This window comes from Callorhinus ursinus, unplaced genomic scaffold (genome assembly GCF_003265705.2).
Source record: "Callorhinus ursinus isolate GAN/ISIS: 27379988/994484 unplaced genomic scaffold, GSC_fseal_2.0 scaffold15, whole genome shotgun sequence".
In the NCBI taxonomy this organism is placed as follows: Eukaryota; Metazoa; Chordata; class Mammalia; order Carnivora; family Otariidae; genus Callorhinus; species Callorhinus ursinus.
The window spans coordinates 44,217,317-44,241,961 of record NW_027397077.1 but is presented as its reverse complement, the minus strand read 5'-3'; the positions used below and the strand labels follow the sequence as shown (position 1 = coordinate 44,241,961).

Sequence of the window (24,645 nt, the reverse complement as noted above, 5' to 3'; positions counted from 1 at the left end):
ATGAGAGGGAAGAGGGTCAGAGAGAGAAGCAGACTCCCCGCTGAGCAGGGAGTCCAATGTGGGACTCGATCCCAGGACTCCAGGATCATGACCTGAGCTGAAGGCAGTCGCTTAACCAACTGAGCCACCCAGGCGCCCAAACCTGTGGGTTTTCAAATGAGGAGCCCACACAGACTTGGAAGATCCCTTACAATGAGGTGCAGGTGTGGGAGGGTGTGTGCTGATGGACAGAGGCCTGCACGGCAGACGGATGTGTAGGGGCCTCAGCCCGCACGCCCTCCTCCTCTCTGAGAGAAGTTCACTTGGCTGCTGCAGAGGCCACAATTAAAGATGCAACAAAAGAGGGAAATTTAGGGGCGCCTGGGTGGCTCAGATGGTTAAGCATTTGCCTTTGGCTCACGTCATGATCCCAGGGTCCTGGGATCAAGTCCCGCATCGGGCTCCCTGCTAGGCGGGGAGTCTGCTTCTCCCTCTGCCTCTGCCTCTCTCTCTCTCTCTCTGACTCTCATGAATAAATGAATAAAACTAAAAAAAAAAAAAAAAGAGGGAAATTTAAGTCTGCTTTTAGAGCTGAGACCTCAGAAATCAAGCCTAGGCCTGAGTTTTGCGAGCACCCCAGCTAATGACCCATCCCAAGGAAGCACCCCGGACCCCTCAAATGACTCACGCTTCTGTAGGACCCAGTGGTCGGGTCTTAGAGCCCCTCACATTCCCTGACCACAAGGCAGGACAAAGGGTGGTTTCCACGCTGACCTGCAGGCCCTCGGCCTCCACCGCAATGACCCCAAGGAAGCGAGGCACAGGGCATGGAGTGGGAGGAGCCCGGAGGCGCCTCTGCTCAGAGGGCCAACTCCTATGGCCCAGCAGGGACACAGATGACCAAGCCAAGCCAGGGGGGAGACGCTTTATTCTCTTATTCATTTTTCTTATTTAATTCTTTAAAAAATATTTTCTTATTAACTTTTTTTTTTTTTTTTTTAAACCAAAGCCAGTAGGTATCAGGGGCTTTCACTGTGCATCCTTCCTGCTCACACCGAGGCAGTCTGGGTGTGGCACGCTTCACAAGGGTACCTTGGGTGGTGTGCATGTGTGTGTTTTGACGTCAGCCGACGTTCTTTGCCCCACTGCATGTGCAAGGGCATTCTCCCCTTCCCTAAAGAGATGGGCTCTCTCCTATCCCTCTTGATCCCCCCTGCCCTCCCACCTTGCTTTTTGTTTCCCGGCTCCGGGGCACCCTGTGATTGGGGGTTAGATCCCTACTATCAGCAAAATGAGCACTCGGCGCTGAGCCTCCAGAGTGGCAGCCACGGGGGGCCGGCTGGGTGAGCTGCTGCTTTCTCCAGCCCATGCTAGCCCCACGAGAGTTCAGGTCATAGACATGTTGTGTTTGGTCCACCCAGTCTCCGAATTTCTTTGGTTTTCAGCATTGCAAAAAAACAAAAATTGAGGGATTTCACATAAAAAAAAAAAAAATTGAGATTCCTGGCTTATCTTGAAACACCAAGAAGATCTGCCAAACCCGGGCTGAAATCTTGCTCACTAATACTATCTGCCTGACCCTGAAGACCTCTGACTGTGACCCCTCCCCCGGTCTCGTCCCATCCCCCAATTTGGTGGTGGGCAATGATGAAACCCCGAAAAAGAAGAGGTCACCCCAGCGGTGGAAAGGGAGCTAGCTCTAGCAAAGCTGTCGTGTAGGTCCCCAAGTGCTACACGCCGATCAACCTGCCTATCCACTCGGTCATGCCACCTCACTGATCCTCAGCTTGCCTCTCTGTGAAACGGTGCTGTAAACACAGCAGGGTACTCAGGGAACGGGACTTTACATCCCTCCCTCTGGACAAGATGGGTCTAGGGGTGACAGCCCTTTCACCTGCTCGCCCAAGGCCTGGCAGGTCACGAGGATCCAATGTTGCTGGTAATTCCGGGAGGTAGAGGGCCCCAAGAGAGCCAGGCTGATGCTGTCTGTGTCCTCGGAGGTGATGTTCCGGAAGAACTTGGAAGGCTCGAGGACCCAGGGTTTCGGACCTCCTTCAAACAGCATCTCCTTTGAGGAGCCAAGGGTCACCAAGGCAACAGAGGAGGGATCCACCGGCTGTGGGAGAAAAAAGGAGAGTTGGCATTCCTCTGGAAGGCACGTGCAGGGGAGGCCTTGGCCCGCTGCCAGCTTGCCCCTGTGGAGGTCAGACAAGCCCCAACCCCTCTTTGGAATTTGGTCTGCTCATCAACACCAGCAGGGTTGTCGTCAAGATCCAAAGGCCTATGAGTGCTCCGGGAAGAACTGTGTGCCCATTCTGATATACTGCTGGGGGTGGGAGGCAAATTGATTTGCCTCTTCTGTAAAATCACGGGTAAAACCCTTGAAAATATCCAGAGCCCTTGAACCCGAGAACTTTTCTTCCAGAATCTAACCTAATGACAGAACAAGGAGGAGAGAAACAAGTTCACGCACAAGGAGACATTCATTACACTCTTACTTATTATAGCAAATCATGGGCCAACAATCTAAAATCCACAACGGGGGGCTGGTTAACTAAATGTGGTCCATCCATGCCACAGGAGGTGATGCGGGTCCCTAAAGCAGTTATTTACGAAGAGCCGGGTACAACACTGACTGTGTAGTGTGATCACAACTATGTTGTTTTAAAAAGCATAAAGCAATCCTACAAAGAAATACACCAGAGGAAGGAGGGCAACAGCAGATGGCCTGTCCCTGCTGGCGATTTGTTTCCTCTTTACTCCACTGAGTTTCCCACACTTTCTGTAACTTACAGAGGAGCTTCAGGGGGGCAAGGCTTTTTTGCCTGTTTTGTTCTCAGCACCTAGAACAGTGCCTGGCACACAGTCGGTGCTCAATCATTACCGGTTGAAGGAGAGAGTGAACACTAAGTCCTAAAAGTACCCAATAAAGGAAGGATGAATTACATTAATTTTTACAAAAAGCTCTCATCCGCTTTCACGATCTTTGTGCTGAGGGTCCCGGGGCTGCCCTGCATGGGACGGTGGCTGAACTGAGGGTCTGTGGGGAACAGCAGGGATGGGGGCAGCACTTCCGGAAAGATGAGGTTTGCTGCGCACAAGGACATCTCCCCTCACAGACTCAGCAGGGGTGTAGAGAGAGTGGGCCCTCTGCAGGGTCCCCCAGCCTTGCTCCCTCGCTCCCTAATGGGGCTTGTCTGATCCCCCGCCCCAGAGGGTCTCACTGAGATCGCCCCGAGGCCTTACTTGTCAGCTAGCCTCCCTGTTGGACCCCCCTACTCTACCCTGTAAGAGCGGCCAGAGGTCCCTTCCGAAAGCACAGATCTAACCATGTCACTCCTGCACAAGACCAATTTGTAGCCCCAGCTGCCCTCAGAAGAAAGGCTCTGTGAGTCCGGGATTCGGGCTCTCCCAGCCTGGCCCTTGCCTCCGCTTTTTTTTTTTTTTTATTTTATGTATTTATTTGACAGAGAGAGACACAGCGAGAGAGGGAACACAAGCAGGGGGAGTGGGAGAGGGAGAAGCAGGCTTCCCGTGGAGCAGGGAGCCCGATGCGGGGCTTGATCTCAGGACCCTGGGATCATGACCTGAGCCGAAGGCAGACGCTTAACGACTGAGCCACCCAGGCGCCCCGGCCTCAGCTCTCATAGTCCCACCTTCAGACTAGCCTGTCCCGAGGCCCTCACAGAAGCTGCTTGCTGCCCTGGTCCCCTGCCCACGCCTTCCCTCAAGAAGCCCCTGTTTCCTCCCTCACCCAGTGACATCCAGCCTGCCAGGGCCAACAGCTCCCTCACCCCGTGTCACAGAGGCAATGACTGGTCTGGTGTCTGCCTCCCTCAACAACCTATGGGCTCATGAAAGGTAGGGCGTGTCAGTTTCCTTCTGTATCCACAGTGTGAGCAAACTGTATGAGAAATGAAAAACCATGTAGAGAAGACAAAAATATTTAAAAAAAACGTTGGGAGGAAATTATGACAACTCGGTGATACTATTTCTTAACCATGTGATTAGCAAAAACCTAAAAGTTTGAGCACATGCTCTGCTGGTGAGTCTGTAGAGAAACGTGCACCCTTTTCAAAAAATTTATTCACTTTTTTACTGAGATGTAATTGGCATAGAACATTATATAAGTTTCAGGGGTATAGCATAACAATTCGATATTTACATGTACAGTTGACCCTTAAAAAATGCAGGGGTTCGAGGCGCTGACCCACCAGGCGTCGAAAGTCCACGTGTAATTTCTGACTCCCATATAAGGTGATGGAAGCAAGACTTCCAAGGATCCTTCTAATATAGGTTTAACTTTGGAACCAAATGAACAACTTACATATACATTAGAACAAAATAAAAAAAAAAAAACACACCAAAAAGTAAACGCTAAAACTGAGAAGAAATGGAAACAGACCAATCTGACGGATTGATCACAGCAATGCTGCTATGACCAAGCCCGCACCAGTCCCCTACTCTTGGCCTCAATGATCCCTTAACCTCTCACGAATCCCAACATCTTTCAGAACGAGAGTTGCAAATACTTGTCACCCTGATGGCCTTGCAACAGCTGGCCCGATGCGGGTCGGGGTGTGTGGGGTTGGTTCCTAAGGGTGGAATCAGCCTCAGGCAAAAGGGATGCCAGGATCGATTAGCAATGTCTGCTGTGGGCACAGATACACACAGGTGCCATGTCTGCACTAGACTGGAGTCCACATGGGCGGGGGCCACTTCTAGTTCAGAATGGCCAGCATGCTGGGAATGTGGAGGCTACTGCTAACACACATTGATACATCCTTAGTTTATTGCCTAGAACATACAGAGTTACGTCCAGGTCCGGCTTCCCCAAGCTCTACTCTCCTGAAATCCTTAAAGCCCTAAGTGTTCGTGCTGCTCTGGGCAGAACATCCAGTCTCAGACCCCTCTGCAGGTAGAGACCAGAATGTGTTGCTGGGATGTCATAAGGACAGGAGGGTCAGTGTAGATTCCTGTCCAGTCTACACTGACCCACTCACCAGGGCCAGACTGGACTGGAGTCTACACTGACCCACTCACCAGGGCCCCTGACCCTCCACCCAGCTCCTTCCATGCCCTCACCCCCATGGTAGCTGGATCCTTACCCCCCAACTGCCAAGAGCCTGAAGTCCTCACAGGTACAGGCTGATGACCGCTCGGCTGTTACCTGCAGTCCTGGACCCGGAGCAATTCCCCAGCCAGCTGGCAACCACCTCAGTATGGAGGGGGAGTCATCTGAGTGACAGCTTTAAGATGTACACACCCTCCCGGATGGGGGCAGGCAGGCAACATGACATGACCTGCTGAGGCCTATTGGGCACAGGTTCTCTGGGTTGGGTACTTACACTAAACCGTTAGCAAAGAAAGGGCATCACTCGTCAATGAGAAGTCTGTCCTTTTTTTTTTTTTTTTAAGATTTTATTTATTTTTTTGACAGAGAGAGACACAGCGAGAGAGGAAACACAAGCAGGGGGAGTGGGAGAGGGAGAAGCAGGCTTCCCGCGGAGCAGGGAGCCCAATGCGGGGCTCGATCCCAGGACCCCGGGATCACGACCTGAGCCGAAGGCAGACGCTTAACGACTGAGCCACCCAGGCGCCCCGAGAATTCTGTCCTTTGAAAAAAAATTTTTTTCAATATGGACACTTTCCTGAATTTGCTATTGGATATCAGATCTCTAGGCACCCCTCCATACACAGGTGTGCACATGTGTGTACACATATGAAATTTCAAAAACCTAGGGCGCCTCCACCCGCAAACTCTACCTTGCTGCATGCCCAGGTCTTGAAACCATCAAAAGAGCCCTTTTTCTGCACGTGAATGGCCAAGTATCATCAGGGCCTTCGCTTTTCCTCCTCAAGACACCCTCACAGCCTGCACCACTCAGGCCTCTGCTCAAACATCACCTCCTTGGAGAGGCCTTCTCTGACCCCTTAAGACAGAACCTCTTGTCATTTGCTACCTCCTTTCCCAGCTCAACCATCCTTCTCACTACGTGACACCATTTTCCGTATAGTCATTTTTTTTCTGTCTCCACAACCAAAATGAAGTTGTTACTGGTCCACTATGTGACCTTAAACAGGTTAACTTCTATAAGGCTCAGTCTCCCCATCCAGTAAAATGGGTACAAGAACCCAAGCCTCATGGGATTACCGTAGAGATTCAAGGGACGTGAACGAAAGCCCTGAATACATGTCCAGCGCATGCTCAATAAATGGCCCTTGCTATTATCAACCATCATTATCGTTAACTGTCATCCTCATTTAATAGACAGAAAACATGAATCCCAGCAAAGTAAAACACGTGCAAGTTCACCCATTCTGTTCTGACTCTGATGCCCCGTTCTTCCCCAAGTCTCAATGCTACAACCAGCAAAACTTCGCTGTGGGCAAAGCAGGTCACTGTAAACGTGGCCAAAGGATTTTGCCCAAAGGGAAAGATTGTGTAAAGGCACCGCGTGGCCTATAATTACCAGCTGGAGAACTGAATTATCACCTTCACGTGTAATTCTCTTCCCATTCAGGCATAAAAGTGTCACAGAATCCTGTGCCAGGAAGAAAGGTTAATAATCAACACAGACACTCATAAATCGTACAGGCTCCTCGGTGGCTGTGAAAGTACAGGTATTTGAACTGGCCAGGCCAGAGAGGAGAGGGGCCCTGCACCTCAGACAAGACTTCTACTTCTACTCTAGGCCTTCGTATCCTGGTTTGCAGAACAAGAGATTGAACCTAGACATCAGGAGGCCCTTAGCGAGGACAGCCTACACTTCCAGCAGACGGCATCCATGCGCCCCCTCGCAGGGATGCTCACACTTGGTCCAGGATCAAGAGACAGAAGGAGCAGGGCAGGGTGGGCAGAAGTTAGGGCCCCACTGCACCTGGCTGTCCCAGAGGCTCAGGGGTCATCATGTTCAGTCATACTGACACTGCAGGAATGGAGAGCCAGGTGAGGTCCCCAGATCCAGGCACTAGGGACTCCCAGAGAGTAACCTGCAGGTGGGTTGAGGGACGCCAAATCCCTGCAGTAGACAGAAGCCAAAGAGTACCTGGGGTGCTGACTGCAGAGGGAATTAGGTAGCTGGCAAACACAAGCCCCTCCAAGGTCCAAATAGAGGAGGTTACATGTACGTTGGGGGACAGGGCCGGGTAGTGCCCGTCTTACGTGTGGACCTGATTTTGTCCTCCCTGACCTTCACCAACTGTCCACTGCTAGGTAAGAAGAGAATAAATATCCCACTCCTAACCCAGCCTTCAAACACCTCCTTGATCTGACCCAGAGAGCCTTCACAGCCTCCTGTGTCACCCGAGGTATACTATTTCTAGTGTCCTCACCAGCCAAGTCTCCTACAAGCAGGCCCTCCTTCTACTTCTGTGTTCATCGGTGACCTGTCCCCCTTGGGGCTCTTCATTCCCTCTACCATGCTCACTGCAGTTGTCTGAGCACCTGCCTTCCCCACAGACCGGTGGCCACCTAGGGCACAGTGTGGGATTTCTCCCCACATCTCTCTCTCCCCAGCCTGGGCTGTGTACCGACTGTACCTACCCAGGAATGATCTGCAGAGTAAACTGGTAAATGGACAAGCAAACAGCCATTGCGAGTTGCTTTCCCAGTTTCCACACTCCTCTCTTCCTTAGAGGAAGGACCACATTTTGTTAGGGTAGGTAAGTGTCCAGCTAAAATATTTCCCAGCCTCTTTTGAAGATAGGTGTGCCCAATGGATTAAGTTCTGGCGAATGAGATACAGGTAGAAACTGTTCCTTTAAACTTCTGACAAGGTTACTAGAAGAAACTAACTCAGCTGGGAGGAGAGCTCTTTCCCCTTCTAGCTACATCGGAATGCAGATGTGATGGCTGGAGCTCCAGCAGCCATTTTAGACTATAAGGCAAACTTGAGGATGAAAGCCACATATTAAAATGGTGAAAGATAGAAACCTGGGTCCCTGATGACTATGAGCTGCCACACTAGCCCCATGTGAAGGCTCTCATGTGAAAGAGAAATAAACCCTCTATTGGCTAAGCTATTGCTTTAGATTTTGTTATGCGTAAACAAACCTGATCTTAATAGTTATCAAGACAAAAGAAAGATAAAAGAAAACATCTATATCCTTCTCCTATAATGTGTCCAGTTAGGAAGCCTTGATTGGGGACATGTCTATATTATCTTCACCCTTAATCCCACCTTGGGACAGTGAGCTCAGTCAGTGGCCTCTGATATTTCAGCCACACACCCTAGATAAATAGGGTGTCTGGTCATTTGGAGCAAGCACCAAGGAAGAGCCCTGAAGAACCTCCTCCCCGGGGTCCAAGGGAAACTCCACCTTAGGCTACGGCAGGGGTTCCTCAAGAATGCTGCCAATCCGGGGCGCCTGGGTGGCTCAGCCATTAAGCGTCTGCCTTTGGTTCGGGTCGTGATCCCAGGGTCCTGGGATCGAGCCCCGTGTCAGGCTCCCTGCTCGGCAGGAGGCCTGCTTCTCCCTCTCCCACTCCCCCTGCTTGTGTTCCCTCTCTCGCTGTCTCTCTCTCTCTCTCTCTCTCTCAAATAAATAAAATCTTGAAAGAAAAAAAAAAGAATGCTGCCAATCCTCTCGAATCCTGTTCTCTGAGCCCTATCACTGCTTCCTGATGAGGAAGGGGATCCTGACTTCCTAATTTTAAACTGCCATCCTCCCTTCTTTACCCCCCCTATTACCCCCTCCTACTTCACTTTTTCCATGGTAAGCACTGGTCTATTACCATCTGTCTCTACCTCTGTTTCTACCAGCATGTCCATTCATGAGGACAAAAATTTCTCTGTGTTTTCTGCACTGATGTATCCCTAAGGTTTAGAGCAGGGACTGGTGCAGAAAAGGTGTTCATATAGATTTTGGTGGTGGTGTGGCGGGGGAGAGGTCAGGAGATGTTGTTGGTTTCCGTCCTGGCTGGTAAGCCTGGACACATTTGCCCACTCATTGATTCTAAATAAAACAACCCTTCTCAAAAAATATGCGCTTCCAGGTATTTAACCAAAGGAAATGAAAACACTAACTCAAAAAGATATTTGCACTCCCCTGTTCATTGTAGCATTATTTACAATAGCCAAGACATGGAAATAACTTAGGTGTTCAGTGACAGATGAATGGATGAAGATGTGATACACACACATACACAGGAATATTATTCAACCATAAAAAAGGATATCCTACCATTTGCAACACCATGGATGGACCTTGAGGGCAGTGTGCTAAGTGAGATAAGTCAGACAGAGAAAGACAAATACTGTATGATCTCACTGTAATCTAAAAGAGAAAAAGAGCTCACAGATACAGGAACAGACTGGTGGTTGCTGGAGAGGGGCATGGGGCAGCAAATGGGTGAAGGGAGTCAAAAGGTACAAACTTCCAGTTATAAAATACATAACTCATGGAGATGCTGTGTACAGCATGGTAACTAGAGTTAATAATACCGTGTTGCATATTTGCAAGTCACTAAGAGTAGATCTGAAAAGTTCTCATCTCAAGAAAAAGACCTGGCACTACGAATGGTGATGAATATTAACTAGACTTACTGTGGTGACCATTTCACAATGTATACAAATATGAATCATTACAATGCACACCTGAAACTAATATAATGTTACATGTCAATTATACCTCAATGAAAAAAAAACATAAAACCAACCCTTGGTGGTTGTCTCTTCTGTATCAGGCACTATGCTTGGGGCTAGGGGTTCAGAGGTAAAAGGCTCTAACCTCACTGACCCTGCTTCCAAAGCGTGGGGGGGAAGAAAACCTGTTACCACAAACCAAGGGGACCAGAGCTGTCCTAGAGACTGACGCTGGGCATCAGAGAAAGGCGGCCCTGATTGGTCCAGCCTGGAAGCTGGCGGAAGGCCCCCCCAGGACGACCCTTTCGCCCTCCCCTTCAGCAGGAGCCAACTCACCTTCCCTGAGCCTATTAGAGGCCGGGTTCTCATTAAGTCCGCCATCCTGTGATGGGGCTGCTGCTGTGTGATCCCTCCCAGACCTCGGGAGGAGGTCTGGTTCTCTTTTATCTGCATTTTAGTAACTAACCCTACTGAGCACGCACTACCTTCCAGGCACTGTTCTAAGTCCATTTCATTCATTAGCTCAATTTCTCCTCACCACAACCCTACAGTTTAGGTTTTGTATTAGCCTCATTTTACAGGCAGGGAAATGGGAGGCCCAGAAAATTAAGTTAGCCAATGCCACAGAGTTGGTGTCGGACCCGGATTCAAACTGGGGAGTCAGTGTCAAAGCCAAGGCAGTGAGCTCTGAGCTGCAGAGGCTTTAGCTGCCTCTGGGCCACAGATGGACGAAGGGGCACTCACATACCAGCTGGTTGCCTGATGGCAGGCAGACAGCAAAATCCAGACCTGACCCGCGTCTCCCAGACCCCAGAATCTGCACCACATGCCATCCTAGGGTTCCATGGAGACCCGGCAGGACAGCTCTGGAGTGGACCAGAAGCCCTCCTGTCTAGATCTCTACAGAGAGCATGTCATCCACACACAGTTAGCAATCACCGTCTGCCATCAGGAAGGCTCTGCTCCTTCAACCTCCTTCCTGAATCCAGACAAGAGGGAGCGGAAACTATTCCAAAGACTATTCTGACCAGTCGGGGTTTTAATACAAATTTGCCAGAGCAAATGAATTACTGGCATCAGGGGAGGAGGCGGAGGGCAGGGACCCCAGGCTCACCTTGAGGGGCAGGTAGGCAGCGATGGTGATCCGGGCACTCAGGTAGATGTGGCCATGTCTGTAGCTCACGAGGAGTGTGGTGTAGCCCTGGACCTCTGCTCTCACCTTGACCCCACTGCAGTGCTCAGATCCTGGCTGCAGCCTCCCTGTAAGAAGAGGGCCAAACGGTCACTGTGAACTTGCCTTTGTTTGGAAAAACATGACAGGTTGAGAGCCCCTCCTTCATCCTGGGCTTGATACACAATCTAATTTTTTCAACTTAAAAATTTGAAGTATAAGTCCCATACTAAAAATACACACAGCATAAGCATATAATTCACAGTGATTTTTTTTTTCCTTCCACAAACTGAACACACCCTGTATCTAGGATCAAAAAACATGATGACCTGTATCCCTGAATCTCCCACAGATCTTTCTGGTCACTAGCTCTCTCCAAAGGAAAACCACTGTTACCTGACTTCTCACCACTAGCTTAATTTTGCTGGCTGCCATATTTTATACGTAATGAATCACCAAGCATAAACTCCTTTGTGTCTGCCCTCTTAAGCTCAGTATTGGTGGTGAGAGCCCTCCTTATATTTTGCACAGTGTAGATCTTTTGTCCACATTTGTAGTACGATTGCATTGTGTGACTAAACAGCTGCTGATGTCCCCACGCTACTGCAAACATCTGGGTTGTTTGCAGCGTGGGGCTCTGACGCAGGGTGCTGCTATGAACGTGCACGCGTGTGTATTTTCTGGGATGGATATATTCCAGCATTTCTGTTGTGTGTATCCCTAAGAGTGCGGTATGTTTGCCTCCAGTCCTTACTGCCAGGGCAATGGGTATGTTCGCTTTTCATCATTATTGCCAAGTATCTTCCCCAAAATGGATGCATCAAGTCATACTGCTACTAGAAGCTACACAGCATCCCCACCAATACTTGGTATTTTCCACGAGTTTTAAAAAAGCCATTCTAGTGGGAGGATAGTGGTATCTTACTGTTTTCTTTCCAAACATTTAGAAAAAAATTCTACCGTGAAACTCCACACACCCATCCCCTAGATTCTACAATGAACATTTTGCTGTATTTCTCTTACTACATATCAATCCATCCCCCTATCCATCCATCACCTGATCTTAGTTTTTAATGCATTTAAAAGTAAGTTGCAGCTTCAGCATACTTTATTCGAAATGCTTTAGATACGCATAATTATCTCCAGTTCAATACTCCTTCCTGGTTTTTTTTTTCTTAAGGTCAGATTTACACAAAGTAAGACACAGATCTTAAGTGGGCCATGCCATGAGCTCAGACAAAAGCATCCACCCATGAAACCCGAACCTCTACCAAGATGCGGGACACACCTGCCCCTACGGTTCCCTCCCACTCCTCGGGTGGTCCCCCCCTTCAGAAGCCATCACTATGGCATTCCGATTTTTTTCCACCATAGTGAAGTTTTGCTTTTTAAATAATAGTTTCATTGAACTATAACTCACGTACCACAGAATCACCCATTTAGAGGGCACTCATAAATCAGTGGTTTTTAACATACTCACAGAATTGTGTAGCTATCACCACTAATTTTAGAATATCTCATCTCCTAAAAAAGAAACTCCGCATCCATGACCAGTCACTCTCTGTGTAGATCAGTCAGCCTCACACTGCACATCAATGAAGGGAGCTCTTCACATCTGGCTGGTTTCACGCAGCATGTTTTTGAAATCCATCTATGCTCTGGCATGATCAATAGTTGGTTCTTCTTTATTGCTGAGTCTTCCATTACAAAGGTGTTCCGGGGCGCCTGGGTGGCTCAGATGGTTAAGCGTCTGCCTTCAGCTCAGGTCATGATCCCGGGCTCCTGGGATCGAGTCCCGCATTGGGCTCCCTGCTCCTTGGGAGCCTGCTTCTCCCTCTGCCTCTCTCTCTCTCTCTCTCTCTCTCTCTCTCTCTCTGTCTTTCATGAATGAATAAATAAAAATCTTTAAAAAACAAAAAAAAAACAAAAAAAACACAAAAAAACAAAGGTGTTCCACAGTCTGCTCATCCATTCACCAGCTGATGAGCATTGGGGTTGTTTCCAGGCTGGAGCGACCAAGGAGCAGAGCCTGCAGTGCCCTGAGCAGAAATCCCTACATCGCCAGAAAGGGTGTGCTATGGAGTCCATGCGCAGAGACCAGGAGCTCCGGAAAACTGCAACTCTGCCAAGTGGGCCGATTTGTGTTCACAAGTACATACAGTAGACAGGGAAATGCTAGGTCTGAGTGTGGACCCTGCCGGCAGTGAGTCTGGGCAAATGCTTTTCTGGACACGGCCCCAAATTATGAGCCAGGACGCCAGGTCCTCTGCATAGCTGGGAAAAGGGTGCTGGAGAAAGGGGGTCCTGACGCACGGCAGAGGAGCCTCCTGAGCATGATGCCCTCCGCCTCCCATCCCAGCCTGCCTGGTGGGAAGACTCAGTGCTCCCCGAGTAGTAGGCTCTCCCCATCCTGCAGCCTCCGCCCTGGCAACGAGAGATCCACCTGCACGGACCTGGGGCCGAACTTGAAACATGTCACCCCCTCTGTGGTCTCTGGCTCCTGACATACTCTTCCCGCTCCTCAGGACACTCCCAATTTGTCCACTCTCATCCTTCGGGTGCAGCTCTCATTTCCTCTAAGCAGCCTTCCCAGGCACCCCCAAACTGGCTTAGGCACCCATTTTCTGCACATTTCTGCTGGGGAATATGTTCGGACATTTCTGCTGGGGACACGCCCAGGAGTGGGACGGAGCTGCCGGGACCTGTGCTCACCCACAGGCGCACTCCATCCCAGGCACCATAACTGCCCACGGAAGCATGGGTCTTGCTCGGCTATGTGGGCTATGAAGGCGACACCACGCCTCTCGTGTTTACCAGGAACCCCCAGAGCACAGCACTTACTAGGGGCTCAGTGAACAGGTTGCTGAGAACCAGCCAAGGCTGGGAGCAGAGAAGGGGCCAGGGCAGAGCGAGAGCTGAGGTGTCGCCACCCTGGGCACTGAGCCTAGCCAAGCCTGAAGCCCTGAGGCTCCAGAAGAGGCTCCATCAGAGGCTCCCAGTGGTGCCTACAGCCCCAGGACTTTCAGGGGGGCTTCAATGATGAGGACAAGGAAGAAATGGGACCCTAGCAGCCAACTCCAATAGGAACAGGGTGGAGCTCCAAACTGACCCAGAGGGTGTTAGGGGCCTGGGGCCGCCCCTTCCTAAGAATTGGGACCTGAGTCCCATCGTGTGTCTTTTCACCCTTGGGCAATCTTACCTGGGAAAGAGACTGAGACAGAGAAGGAAACCTAATGTGGGGACCCCCTCTGGCCCCAAGCGTCTGTTCCATGAGTCTCCTGTGCCCCAGACAGATGTCACCCAATCTGCTGGCCCCACCTGGTCTCTAGTCCCACAGATTTCCATGACACCAGCATTGCTCTGCCCAGACGAAGCTCCGGATTATAAGATACATAGTTCTCATATAACCGAGGCCCTACACACAGGCTTCAAAAAGCCACATCAACTCTACACTGAGGGACATTTAAGGGGCTTTGTAAGGGAAATTTTGATGCCACAGGATTTTGGTCTCAGCTGCCATCTTCAGAACCAAACTCCTTGAAAAATGCTTCTGCACTGGGCTGAGGGATGTTCATTTGTAACCCTCACAGCCAAGTGAGGAGCTAGCATCCCCATTTTATACATGGAAAAGTCGAGGCTCAGAGAGGCTGGGCAAATTGTCCACCATCACACAGCCAATATACGGAAGAAGCGGTGCTCAGACCCGTAGCTGTGGAGCTCCCAACCCTGTCCTTCATGCCCAGGACCTCCTGGGCGCTGACCCAGTGCCTGGGGCCACAGCCTGCAGACTCTCCTCCCAGCCATCAGCAGGCTCCTCTCCCTCACGCTGATATCTTCCTCCATCCTAAATGGTTGCTTCAATGAGGACACTTAAATTTTCATAAAGCTGTTCCTCCTGGGTGGTCAGAGAGGCACAGCAGCACCGGCCAAGGAAGGACGTGAACGCAGTTTGCTCAGTGACCTTTCAGAGATGCTGTCCCCTTCCTCTGCATAGCTTCGGGTTCACACAGACCACGAGTAACCACAAGTACAGCGGGGACACGCGAAGCCGCCTGGCACCTCAGGCGATCCCTACAAACACCTCTGCCAACTGAGCTTCTTAAACCCGTCAGGATCGAGTGCTCTGCTCACCAACCGACAGTTGCTCCCCACTGCCTGGACCCTGAATCCAAGCCCTTCGTGATTCATGATTTGACACGTTCCAATCCCAGGGCCACTGTATGTGCCCGTGCCCCATGGACGTGCCCACCTCTGGACCCTGACCACAGAGACCCTGCCCACCTGTCACTTCTAACCCCTGCCCAAACCTTCTTCCTCCCTCAATGCATCGTTAGTCCTTGGTTTTCTCTATCTGCAGAGGAACCCCCCGGCTGCCCCTGGCTGGCTCCCCTGGGAGGCACAGTTTCTCAGGGGACAAAAGGCTTCATGGTCAGTGTCAGATCCACCCAGGTCTCTATCCCATCCCACCTGTGCCCTTGTGTGACCTTGGGCAGCAGGCAGCCCCAGTCTCTTCATATGACATGTGGCCCAACCACAGCTCCCTGCCCGCCCCCCTGCCGGAAGTCTGATGAGTCACACACACACCGAGTGCTCACTCCGCACCTGGCAGGGTTGACATCCCTTAAACTAACTGCCACGGCCACCGTCACCACCGATACCACCACTAAGACCCTGCAGGGCATGCCCAAGAGGAAAGAGCAATGTGCACAGCTTGGACTGCTCAGGGCGTTGGAACACCAAAGTGTCAGGATTCTGTCACCAGCTAAAATCCCTATGGACAGTGTATTGTGAGCACCTACTACCTTCTAGACGGTGTAATGGGCATGAGGACATGCAATTCCATTTAGGATGACACCCATTCTAGAGATGGGTGGTTCTGAAAGTCCAGTGACAAGGCAGGTCACACGGTGGTCAGGAGCCAGACAGGACCATTGTTGAGGGTGGACGAGGGGATAGATGCCATTCCTGATGCTGTAACGCTCCCCTATTGCCTCAAGCCCTCCATTTAGGAATCTGGGGCAGCCCATGTTGAGAACTTATGCAGTCTGGCCTGATCCCCCGTCTGGCGCCCACTCACTGGTGCTGGTTTACCTGGGAGTGGCTGGAACACGCCTTGGTTCTCCACCTCGATCACCAAGTCAAAATGGGAACAGTCGCTCAGGGTGACCACCTCGTTGGCCCCACCAGGAATGAGGCCATTGATCCTCAGGGGCAGCTCCAAGGTCTGGCCCACATGTGCCTCCACCTGGCACGGGGCGAACTCCATGCTGCTGGGCTCGATCACATACACCTGGAGGACAGGGGTGTGGATGGGGGTCATCAGGCTCCACGGGAGAGGAAGAGCCTGCGCCAGTATTTACTAAGGGCTGCCGTGCACTGGGTATTGAGGACAAGTCAGTGAGAAAACTAAGCTTAGGGGACATGTGTGCTGGGGACTGGAGTGAGTTCAGGGACAGAGCTGTCCGGGAAGGCCCCTTTGGTACGGTGACACAGGAGCTCAGACCTGAGAGGCATGTCAGAGGCGGCCAGACAGAAGCATGGGGGAAAAATGTAGGAAGAAGACACAGTGTGTGCAAAGGTCCTGAGCCACGTACCAGCCCAGCTTGCTGGAGGAATATAAAGAAGGCCACGGTACTGGGTGAGAGGTGTCATCACTCACAGCTAACACTTCTATAAAACAATACTTTCCACACTCCAGGTTCTGTTCTAAAAACAGTGCTAAATTCAATCCCCTGAGCCTGTTTGTTAAGGAGATTGTGATAGTAACCTCCACCTGATGAAGAACGCGGCACGGGAGTTTAAGGGACTTGCCCAAGCACAGTGGAGACTGGACTGGGCAGCCTGGCCCCAGAAACCAGACTGTAACCATTACACACACTGTATCTCAAGGAACTGCTCTCAGACTTCTGACTGAGCAATTGGGTGAAAGGTTGCACATTCACTGAGATAAAGAAGCTTGGAGGGGGGCAAGATGGTCATAGTTTATCCACATATTTGGCAATTATGCTGTAGCTAAAGGGTCTCAGTTATGACTCTTTTTATATGAGAATGAGATCCATCTTTAGACGGGTGTGTGTGTGTGTCTATGTGGATCCAAATAAAAAGACTAGAACAACCATGTCCCAAAAAACATAAGAGCAGGTTGGGATTGGACACACTGCGTATGGAGCTTTGACTTCTGCCCTAAATGGAGGATTGATGGCAGGCTGAGGTCAGGGTCAAGAAGTCAGGAGGCCGAGGCAGGGTGCGCAGAAGCTCAGCTGCAGATGACCACTCCTACCCGAGGCCATTGCTCAGTGAGTTGGTCCTGCGTCACCTGGAGTCAAGAGCCAGGTGTCGGGCCCCAGTACAGGGAAAGGAAAGGAGTCAGACCCAGGTCTTGTAGAGTTTGGGGCCTCCCTTTCACTGTGAATTTACCAACACTCAGTGGCCCTTCCAATTCAGACATTCAGACCTTTCAGGTCTGAGTTTTCTAGAATGACTCCTTTGAGTATCTCATGTCTTCTGTGTCCTCTGATCTTCCTTCCACAAATTCCTACTATGCTGACCCTGGCCCTTCTGGGTCCCATCCCCTGCCTGGTGGGGGATGTCACGTTCATCCCACTGCCCGCCACCAACACCAAGTACAAGCCTGAGGGCTGGATATGAGGAGGCGGCTAGAGACCGCCAGTCTGAGCCTCCGGGCCCCTGAGGTCTCACCTTCATTTCCCCAAAATGTAGCGGGTTCTGCACGTCATGTGCCTGGATCACACTGAGACCAGTATCACTGCCTGTTGTCATCACACCCTTGACAGTGACCGTGGCAACCACGTAGCTTGATGAAGACCAGCTGAAGTTCCCACTCCCACCATGGGCCTGGAGAGGAAAACCATCAGATCAGTCCACCTGCCTGGTCTCTCTGTCCATCCTTCTGTCTCACTCTCTGACTCGCATGGTCAGCGGCCTCCCACTCCATGGGCTGACATCTGGCTGGAGACCACCTCCCCGCCTCGCTCTCTCCACCCTGCCTCGTTTCTCTTCCTCATATTCTGGGGGCCTTGTGGCTGACACCCACTGATGACCCTAACAGTGGCCCCAGACCTGGGAGCACCTACAGACTGGACTGGGAGGACCCTGGGCCACAGAGTCAGGTGCAGGAAGCTGCTTCCCTGCCCAGGCGCAACACTCCCTCCCGGCACACACCCCAGCCGCTCCTGGTGATCCTCCATGGAGTAGAGACAGTCCAGCGGCTTCCCAGGTCAGGGGCCATCACCCCGGAGCCTGAGAGAGGCCCAGGAAGGGGACACACAGGTAGCGGGTCCCAGTGACAGGCATCACTCTGCCAGGGAGGCAGCGGGGACTGATGGGGACTCTAATGGCCACAGGGGCTCAAGCCCCCATGGGAGTCAGTCCTGCCAATGAAGGCCAGACGGGCACGTGAATATCAGAAAGCAAGAACACTTGATAGGTGACAAGAGTTAGAGATGTTTTTCCCTTGAATTTCACATTTTTCTCCAGGGATAGTTACGCTACTTGTAGAAAACAATCATTTTTTTTACGAAAACAAATGCAGGTGGAATTTAAATCTGTATTCCAGGTTTTCTTTATCATGCTTTCGTTTCTGTTTTTCAGGTTTTTTTTTTTTTTTCTGATTACCAAAATACAGTGCTGTGCTAGAAACCCCAGAAAATATAAAAAGCATAAAACTCCCCGATTTTAAATTCTCTCCAACCACTAAAAGGTGAGATTAAAAGAAACGGGATAGGTGAAGAGCCCCGATCCCATGGAAACACCCAAAGGAATGCACCCAGACGTGGGGTGTCACGGTTACCTTTATTGTGTACTGATAGGCGCCCGTCTTTGGTTGCCACGGAAACGTCAAGATGCTCGGATAGAGGGTGATGGGGATGTGAATTTCTACCTCCTGCTGGTTCCACACAGGCACCCGTAATGTGTGGACCCCTCCATCCTACAAGGGGGTGAGGGCGCCGCACGTCACCATGACAACCAGGTCATCAGAGGTTTTCCCAGTCAAGCAGACCCCCGCCCCTTCCCGGAGATGAGGTCACGAAGATTCTGTGATCACCAGGGAGCAGGAAGGAAGATGCTAAATGCCCTGCAGCCTTCTCCGTCTCCATGGAGACAGCTTTCTATGGCTCTGTAACAGCCACTCAAGTAAAAGCTGCTTGACTTCATCCTCAAAGCACCCCAGATGGGATGATGTGGTTACCCCCACCTTACAGACGGGGAAACTGAGGCATGGGGCACAGCAGCAACTTTGCCCAAAGCCCCCAGAGCTGAAGTGACAGACAGGCAGGAACTGCTGTCTGCCCCACAGGCGATTTTTTCTGCTGCCTCCTAAGGGGTCGGGACAGGTTTTGTGCAGGGTAGGAAGATGAGAACACCCGTGCCGATGTTCCAATCAGTAAAAAGACTGCTCACACCTGTAACTGGCCTTTTAAATAAAGGGGGAAAATGAAAAGACTTTAAAGGACCCAGGAGCTAAAATAGCCAGCGGGATGCTCATGGCTCCGGGAAACGGCACAGCTAGACACACAGGCCCAACACTGCTTCCCCAACAGGGTTTCCACCCCAATCCCAGAAGGGCACGCTCACCTTTACAGAGGCGGGCAAAGGAGTAGGGGCACCCCATGTGGACACAGGGACAGGGAAAGCCCAAAGCTCCACCACCAGACATCTCCCATGAGTCCAGATGGGAGGCAACCCCCACAGTACCCACGAGAGCAGTGCACCAGGCTGAAGTTGGGGTCCCCGGCTCCCCGGGGTTCACGTCCAGCCTGGGAGGGTGCAGGGGGGCAGACAGAGGGAGGTACTGACTTGCCTGGTCTACCACAGAGGTGAGGGCTGCCTCGATGGCCGTCTGGCCCCGCTTTGTTGCCCTGACGTGATGGTATGACCCATTCTGGGAAGAAGCAAGCACCTCAAAGAACTCAGGAGGCAGCACAGTTTCGATGCGAATGTTCTGGAAGGGAGGCAGGTTGGGTGAGAGAGGTGTTTCTGGGATGAGTCAGGAAGTCAGAATGCAGGAAAGGAGCAATGTGACCCACAAAGAGCAGCCAGGCCGGGCCACAGGGCCGCCCAAGGCCCAGAGGCCTCCAAAACCAGCAGACGAGCTGGACAAGGCCCTAGAACTGGGCTCTGACCCCTCCGGCCTTTGACCCCCTCCCAGGCCACCACACTCCCCGCACGGCCTGATGACCCAGTGCTCCTCAGGGGAGCCTGAGGCCTACTATAGTCGGGTTTCTCAGACCCTGAGGTCCCAACGAGGAAACCACCAAACACAAAAAAAGGTCATCGGTATCTGTCAGAGCTTTCTTCCCAAAAAATGGTGATCGACAGTCTTTGTTCAATAACACGAGGAAAGCAATGACCTGCAAAGCTGCCCCCGGGGGAACGCTGCCTCCTTCTTCTAAAACCTCAGAGGCCACTAGGAAGGTCCCAGGTGTTCCAACTGATGATCCTGGGAACCTCTCACGAAGGACCAAAACCTGCCGAGACTCCTTTCCCTCTGTCTGTGTCTGCCATTTCTTTCTAGAGCCAGAAAGCTAACTGAGGTTGGCCTAGGTCACCTGGGCCTTCCAGACAGTTACAGGTACTCCTGGCCCTGCAGGGAAAGGTCAGGGAGTGCTCCCTGCTCCTCTGTAGAGCAGGAAGAGACGGATTCTCAGCACCATGACGTCTCAGGCTATGATAAGCGAGCAGGAAGGCAGCAGGCGGATGCTGCTCCCCCATCACCACCTTCTGGAACGGAGCTGCCTGCGGCCCCCTCTCCCCACTCCAGCCCTGCAGGGGTAGGCCTGGGGGGCACAGACTCACAGGTTCTCAAAGTCCTGAGAGGCCCCAGAGATGTCACAGTACTGTCTCTCATGGACCCAGAACCACCACTAGGAATCAATAACTCAGCTTGCCTGCATGGGGGCCCTGCGGCTTTGGGGGGCCGCTTCGGGAGGCACATCTCACACTGACACCCCACTGGGACCCAAGGTAGGCACTCACGTCTGAGAGGTAGACCTTGTTGCCAGACTTGTCAAGCACTTCGATGGTGATTTCATACAAGCGGCCAGTCTCCAGCACCCACCTGTCACCGGGGTGGACTGTGAACCCTACAAAACGGAAAGCAACAAAGCCTGACCACTCGGGCCACACGGCCGTGCTGCTGAGGAAGGGGATGGCACCAGGCACACCTGGAGGACCCCACAATGGCTCGCACTCCCCTGAGGAGAAAGAACAGCTGCTAAGCACAGTGAGATCTAATGCCCACCATCAGCCCTGAGCCCGCAGAAGCTGGGGTGAGCTCTCAGCTTCCCCAGCACCACCCTGAGCATATCCCACACTGACTGCTCCCGAGCTCATTCAAACTTGAACCTGTCCACTGAAGGTCTAGACTCTGAATCCACAGTAGTTGTATGAACCAAATCCACAGTAGGTGTGCACTCTGAATGCACAGTGAGTCTACATCTGAATCCATAACGCTCTGAATCCACAGCAGGTCTGCACTCTGAATACACAGTGAGTCTACATCTGAAGCCATAACGCTCTGAATCCACAGCAGGTCTGCACTCTGAATACACAGTGAGTCTACATCTGAAGCCATAACCCTCTGAATCCACAGCAGGTCTGCACTCTGAATCCACAGTAAGTAGAGCTCTGAATCCACAGTAGGTCTTGGCTCTGAGGCCTGGCACTGAGCATTCTATCCGTGTGAGCAGCCCTCCCTCCCAGGCCTCCCCACACATGATGCGCACGGGCTGCTCGCTGACCCCTGTGAGGCCATGCACTCTCTCACCACACCCTCGCCCGAACTGTTACCTCTGCCAGGCCGACCTACCTACAAAGGAGCAGCTTCTGGGAAATGCCTGCCTCAACCCTCATCTCCCAGAAGCCATTCTTCGGCACTCACCTTGACTAACTCTCTACCACTGTCCTGTCACCATCTGTTTACACTGCTCTCTCTGTGCAAAACCAAGCACAAGGAACTAAGCTTCCTTCCTCCAGAACTCTAGGCCCAGCACAGGCCAGACAGAGGGAAGGTACCAAGAAAACCTTTCTGAATAAAGGTTAAAGAAAACCTTTCTGAAGCTCCTAAGACACACCTGCCTGGTGTTACCACATTGTCAGCTCAGGTCCGCACCGATCAGCAAGCTCACGTGGTGGCTAACAGGAGGACCTAGGGGTTTGCTGCATGTCAGTCAAATGTTCTCTCGCCTGAACCAATTCAGTACACCCAAGAGGTGCGTCAACTCGGAGCAAACTCAAAGGGAGCATCATCTCTATGACCTGGGGTGACACTTGTGTCCTGGACATCTCTCAAGCATTCATCGATTATAGCAGCTCCTGGGCCCTGGCTCCACCCCCACGGGGCCTCCATGACCGCTGAGTCCTCCCTTCCTCTCTTGGGTCAAATGCCTCCCCTTTCTCCCCACTGAGACTTTTACCAAGTGTCTCCTTGCTTTAGGGGCTCCTTTGTCACTGAGCTGACCGACCTCCAAATGTCCACAGGTTTGGACAGAGCCCTGGTACAGAAACCAGGAGGAGACAAAGCCCTCCAGACTCTACCCAAACACTTCTCGGCCTCTGGAGCTGCCCACCTACCGTTGACCTTGGCCTACCCTCTGCTTGTTTCCGTGCATCAATGCAGAGAGGACTGGGGAGCAGCCCTGGCATGAGCTGGCTGAGCTGGCCAGTGTGAAGCATTTTCTGGGGAGCTGTTGTTGCCTTTATTTTTTTAACTCCTGTCAGTAGCACCTGGGAGGACCCAGGGTGACCAAACTTACCCAGGTATCCAGGTTCAACCACGTAGATGGTGCTATTGGGTAACCTGGAAGCACCCTGCATGCGGATACCTGAATTCTTACTTAAGGAACAAAACACAAGAAGGAGAACAGAGCAACTGGCAGGTTTCAGCTCACATGCGTAGGAGAGAGGATGAAAACCCCTTGTGTGAAGACAAGTAGAACAAAGCCACATTCCAGAATCAGAGGCCACACCATGCTTCCTATACTAGCAGAGTAGTCTCTGCTAGGGACACTGTCCCTCCCTCTGCAAGGGACACTGGAGACTACATGAACAAGGCTAGGACAGGGCCAACCCACACGCCGGTTTGGAAACAGCCTTGCCCAGGACCCTCGGATGGGGCTGCCCGTGCCAGGGAAGGTTCCGGAGGCGAGGAGCGAGGCTCTGCTCCTGCCACCACCTCTCATCCCGGAGCCTCTCCTGTGAGTCACCCACAGAGGTGAGCGTTCCACACAGCCGTGTTGCTATTTCGGTTCTTTCCAATTTTCAGACCTTGAGTGAAAACGGTTATTTTTAGCCTCGCCAAGCTTTCGGGGAGAAAAATGACTTCCAAACAGCAGATCTCCTGTGCAGGACATGCTTATGTACTTGCAGACAGGCCGGGGAAAGGATATTCCTGTGGCTCAGGACCAGGCTGCTCTGTCCCAGCTGCACAGCGGTGACCATCGATGTGTCCTGGTCCAAGACAGCCACGGGCCGGCCTGTGTCTCCCTCGGGGCTCGAGATGCTGTTCTGAAGCTGGAGCTCATACTGCTCAGAAGGCATTGACAGCTCTGGCCGCCCAGAATAAAAAAAAAACAAAGGGGGGAGACAAGAGCAAAGACAGGAAACATTAGAAACCCATATATCCGCCCCACCCCAAATCCCTGGACCCGGCTTTCAATATGACTGCTTGATTTCTCTTTCTTTCTTCTTTTTTTTTTGCTTAGTTTCTTCAACACTTTTTTTTTTAATTCTGCTATAGTTAATATACAGTGTTATAATTTTCTCAACACTTTAAAGTTTAACATTATTCTTCGTGCCTGTGGACAAAACTGACACTCCCCATGAATTTTCAGAAGCAATCAGTTTTTTACTGACTGTCATAAACTGCTTTTTTTTTTTTTTTTCATTAAGCACAGCCTCTGACACCAATTGCAGGCTGCTTGCAGAATCCAGGAGTTGAGTGAATTCGGCCGCTACACCGAGGGGCCTGGGGTAGGGCTCACTGGAGCCATGCAGCCTCTAAGGGGGTTCCAAAAAGGCACCAATCCATGGTTTTCCACCAGGTTTGGGGGGTTCAGTCTAGGATCTGCAAAGAATGTTCTCTGTTGCTATCTTGACCATCCATCAAGGTTTCCCTGCTTGGTGTCATGTTGTAGAAGAGAGAGAACTTGCTCCATCTGGGATTTGAGGGATGAAAAAACGATTTCCCCAGAAAAGAAGGGATCCTACAAAACTTGCTGCTTCTGCATCAGTCTTCCACACCCTATGTGTAGTGACCATGAACGCTTTTATAAATGGCTACTGTTGACTGCAAAATCAAGATGTGGCAGGACCGTGCCTGCTGCTTTATTGTCCTGTCACCCCATTTTATCCCACAACCACCCTTGCCCTGGGTACTGCTGATGCACACACCTTCAAGATGGTGGTGCTGTGGAAATCGAGCCAAGAAGCCCACTGGTCCTCCAGTGGGGAGTGGCGGAGCTGAGTGAGATTCAAACCAAAGAGAGCAGGATGAATCATTGAACACTACATCAAAAACTAATGATATACTATACAGGGGCTAACTGAACATAAAACAAAACAAAAAAAACAAAGAGAGCAGGAGCACTTTTACTCAACCCCTCCAGGTCCTGTCTGTCAACTTTCCTACCGAGCAACCTGCTCACAGAGCCTGGGGGCGTGGCCACATCTCTGCCCTCCAGCAAGAGACAGGAGGGAGAACCACAGACTGGACCCTTGCTCACCATTCCTCCCCAGATCCCAGCTCAGGGCCTTCCATGGGAGGTGTCCAGGACAAGGGCCAGGAGGAATTTCAGCTAGAGCATCCTTAGAATTCCCAAGAATTCCAACGGGAGCTCTAAAAAGGAAGCAACTGGTCCACTTCCTGTCTTAGGGTATCTTCTGTGTGTT

At 51.5% G+C, this 24,645-nt stretch overlaps 1 protein-coding gene across 4 annotated transcripts in view; it reads right to left on the bottom strand.

The window, feature by feature from the left end:
* Window positions 1-24,645, bottom strand: part of NUP210 (nucleoporin 210) — a 107,270-nt gene that overhangs the window by 48,819 nt on the left and 33,806 nt on the right. For all 4 annotated transcript variants that reach the window (XM_073901718.1, XM_073901717.1, XM_073901716.1 and 1 more), the window contains exons 7-15: window positions 23,145-23,303; window positions 22,512-22,580; window positions 20,734-20,840; window positions 19,559-19,699; window positions 18,548-18,685; window positions 17,437-17,592; window positions 15,829-16,027; window positions 10,681-10,826; window positions 1,874-2,095 (exon numbers count right to left, since the gene is read on the bottom strand). In XM_073901718.1, the coding sequence (XP_073757819.1) occupies window positions 1,874-2,095; window positions 10,681-10,826; window positions 15,829-16,027; window positions 17,437-17,592; window positions 18,548-18,685; window positions 19,559-19,699; window positions 20,734-20,840; window positions 22,512-22,580; window positions 23,145-23,303 (1,337 nt within the window). The remainder of the gene's footprint in view (window positions 1-1,873; window positions 2,096-10,680; window positions 10,827-15,828; window positions 16,028-17,436; window positions 17,593-18,547; window positions 18,686-19,558; window positions 19,700-20,733; window positions 20,841-22,511; window positions 22,581-23,144; window positions 23,304-24,645) is intronic.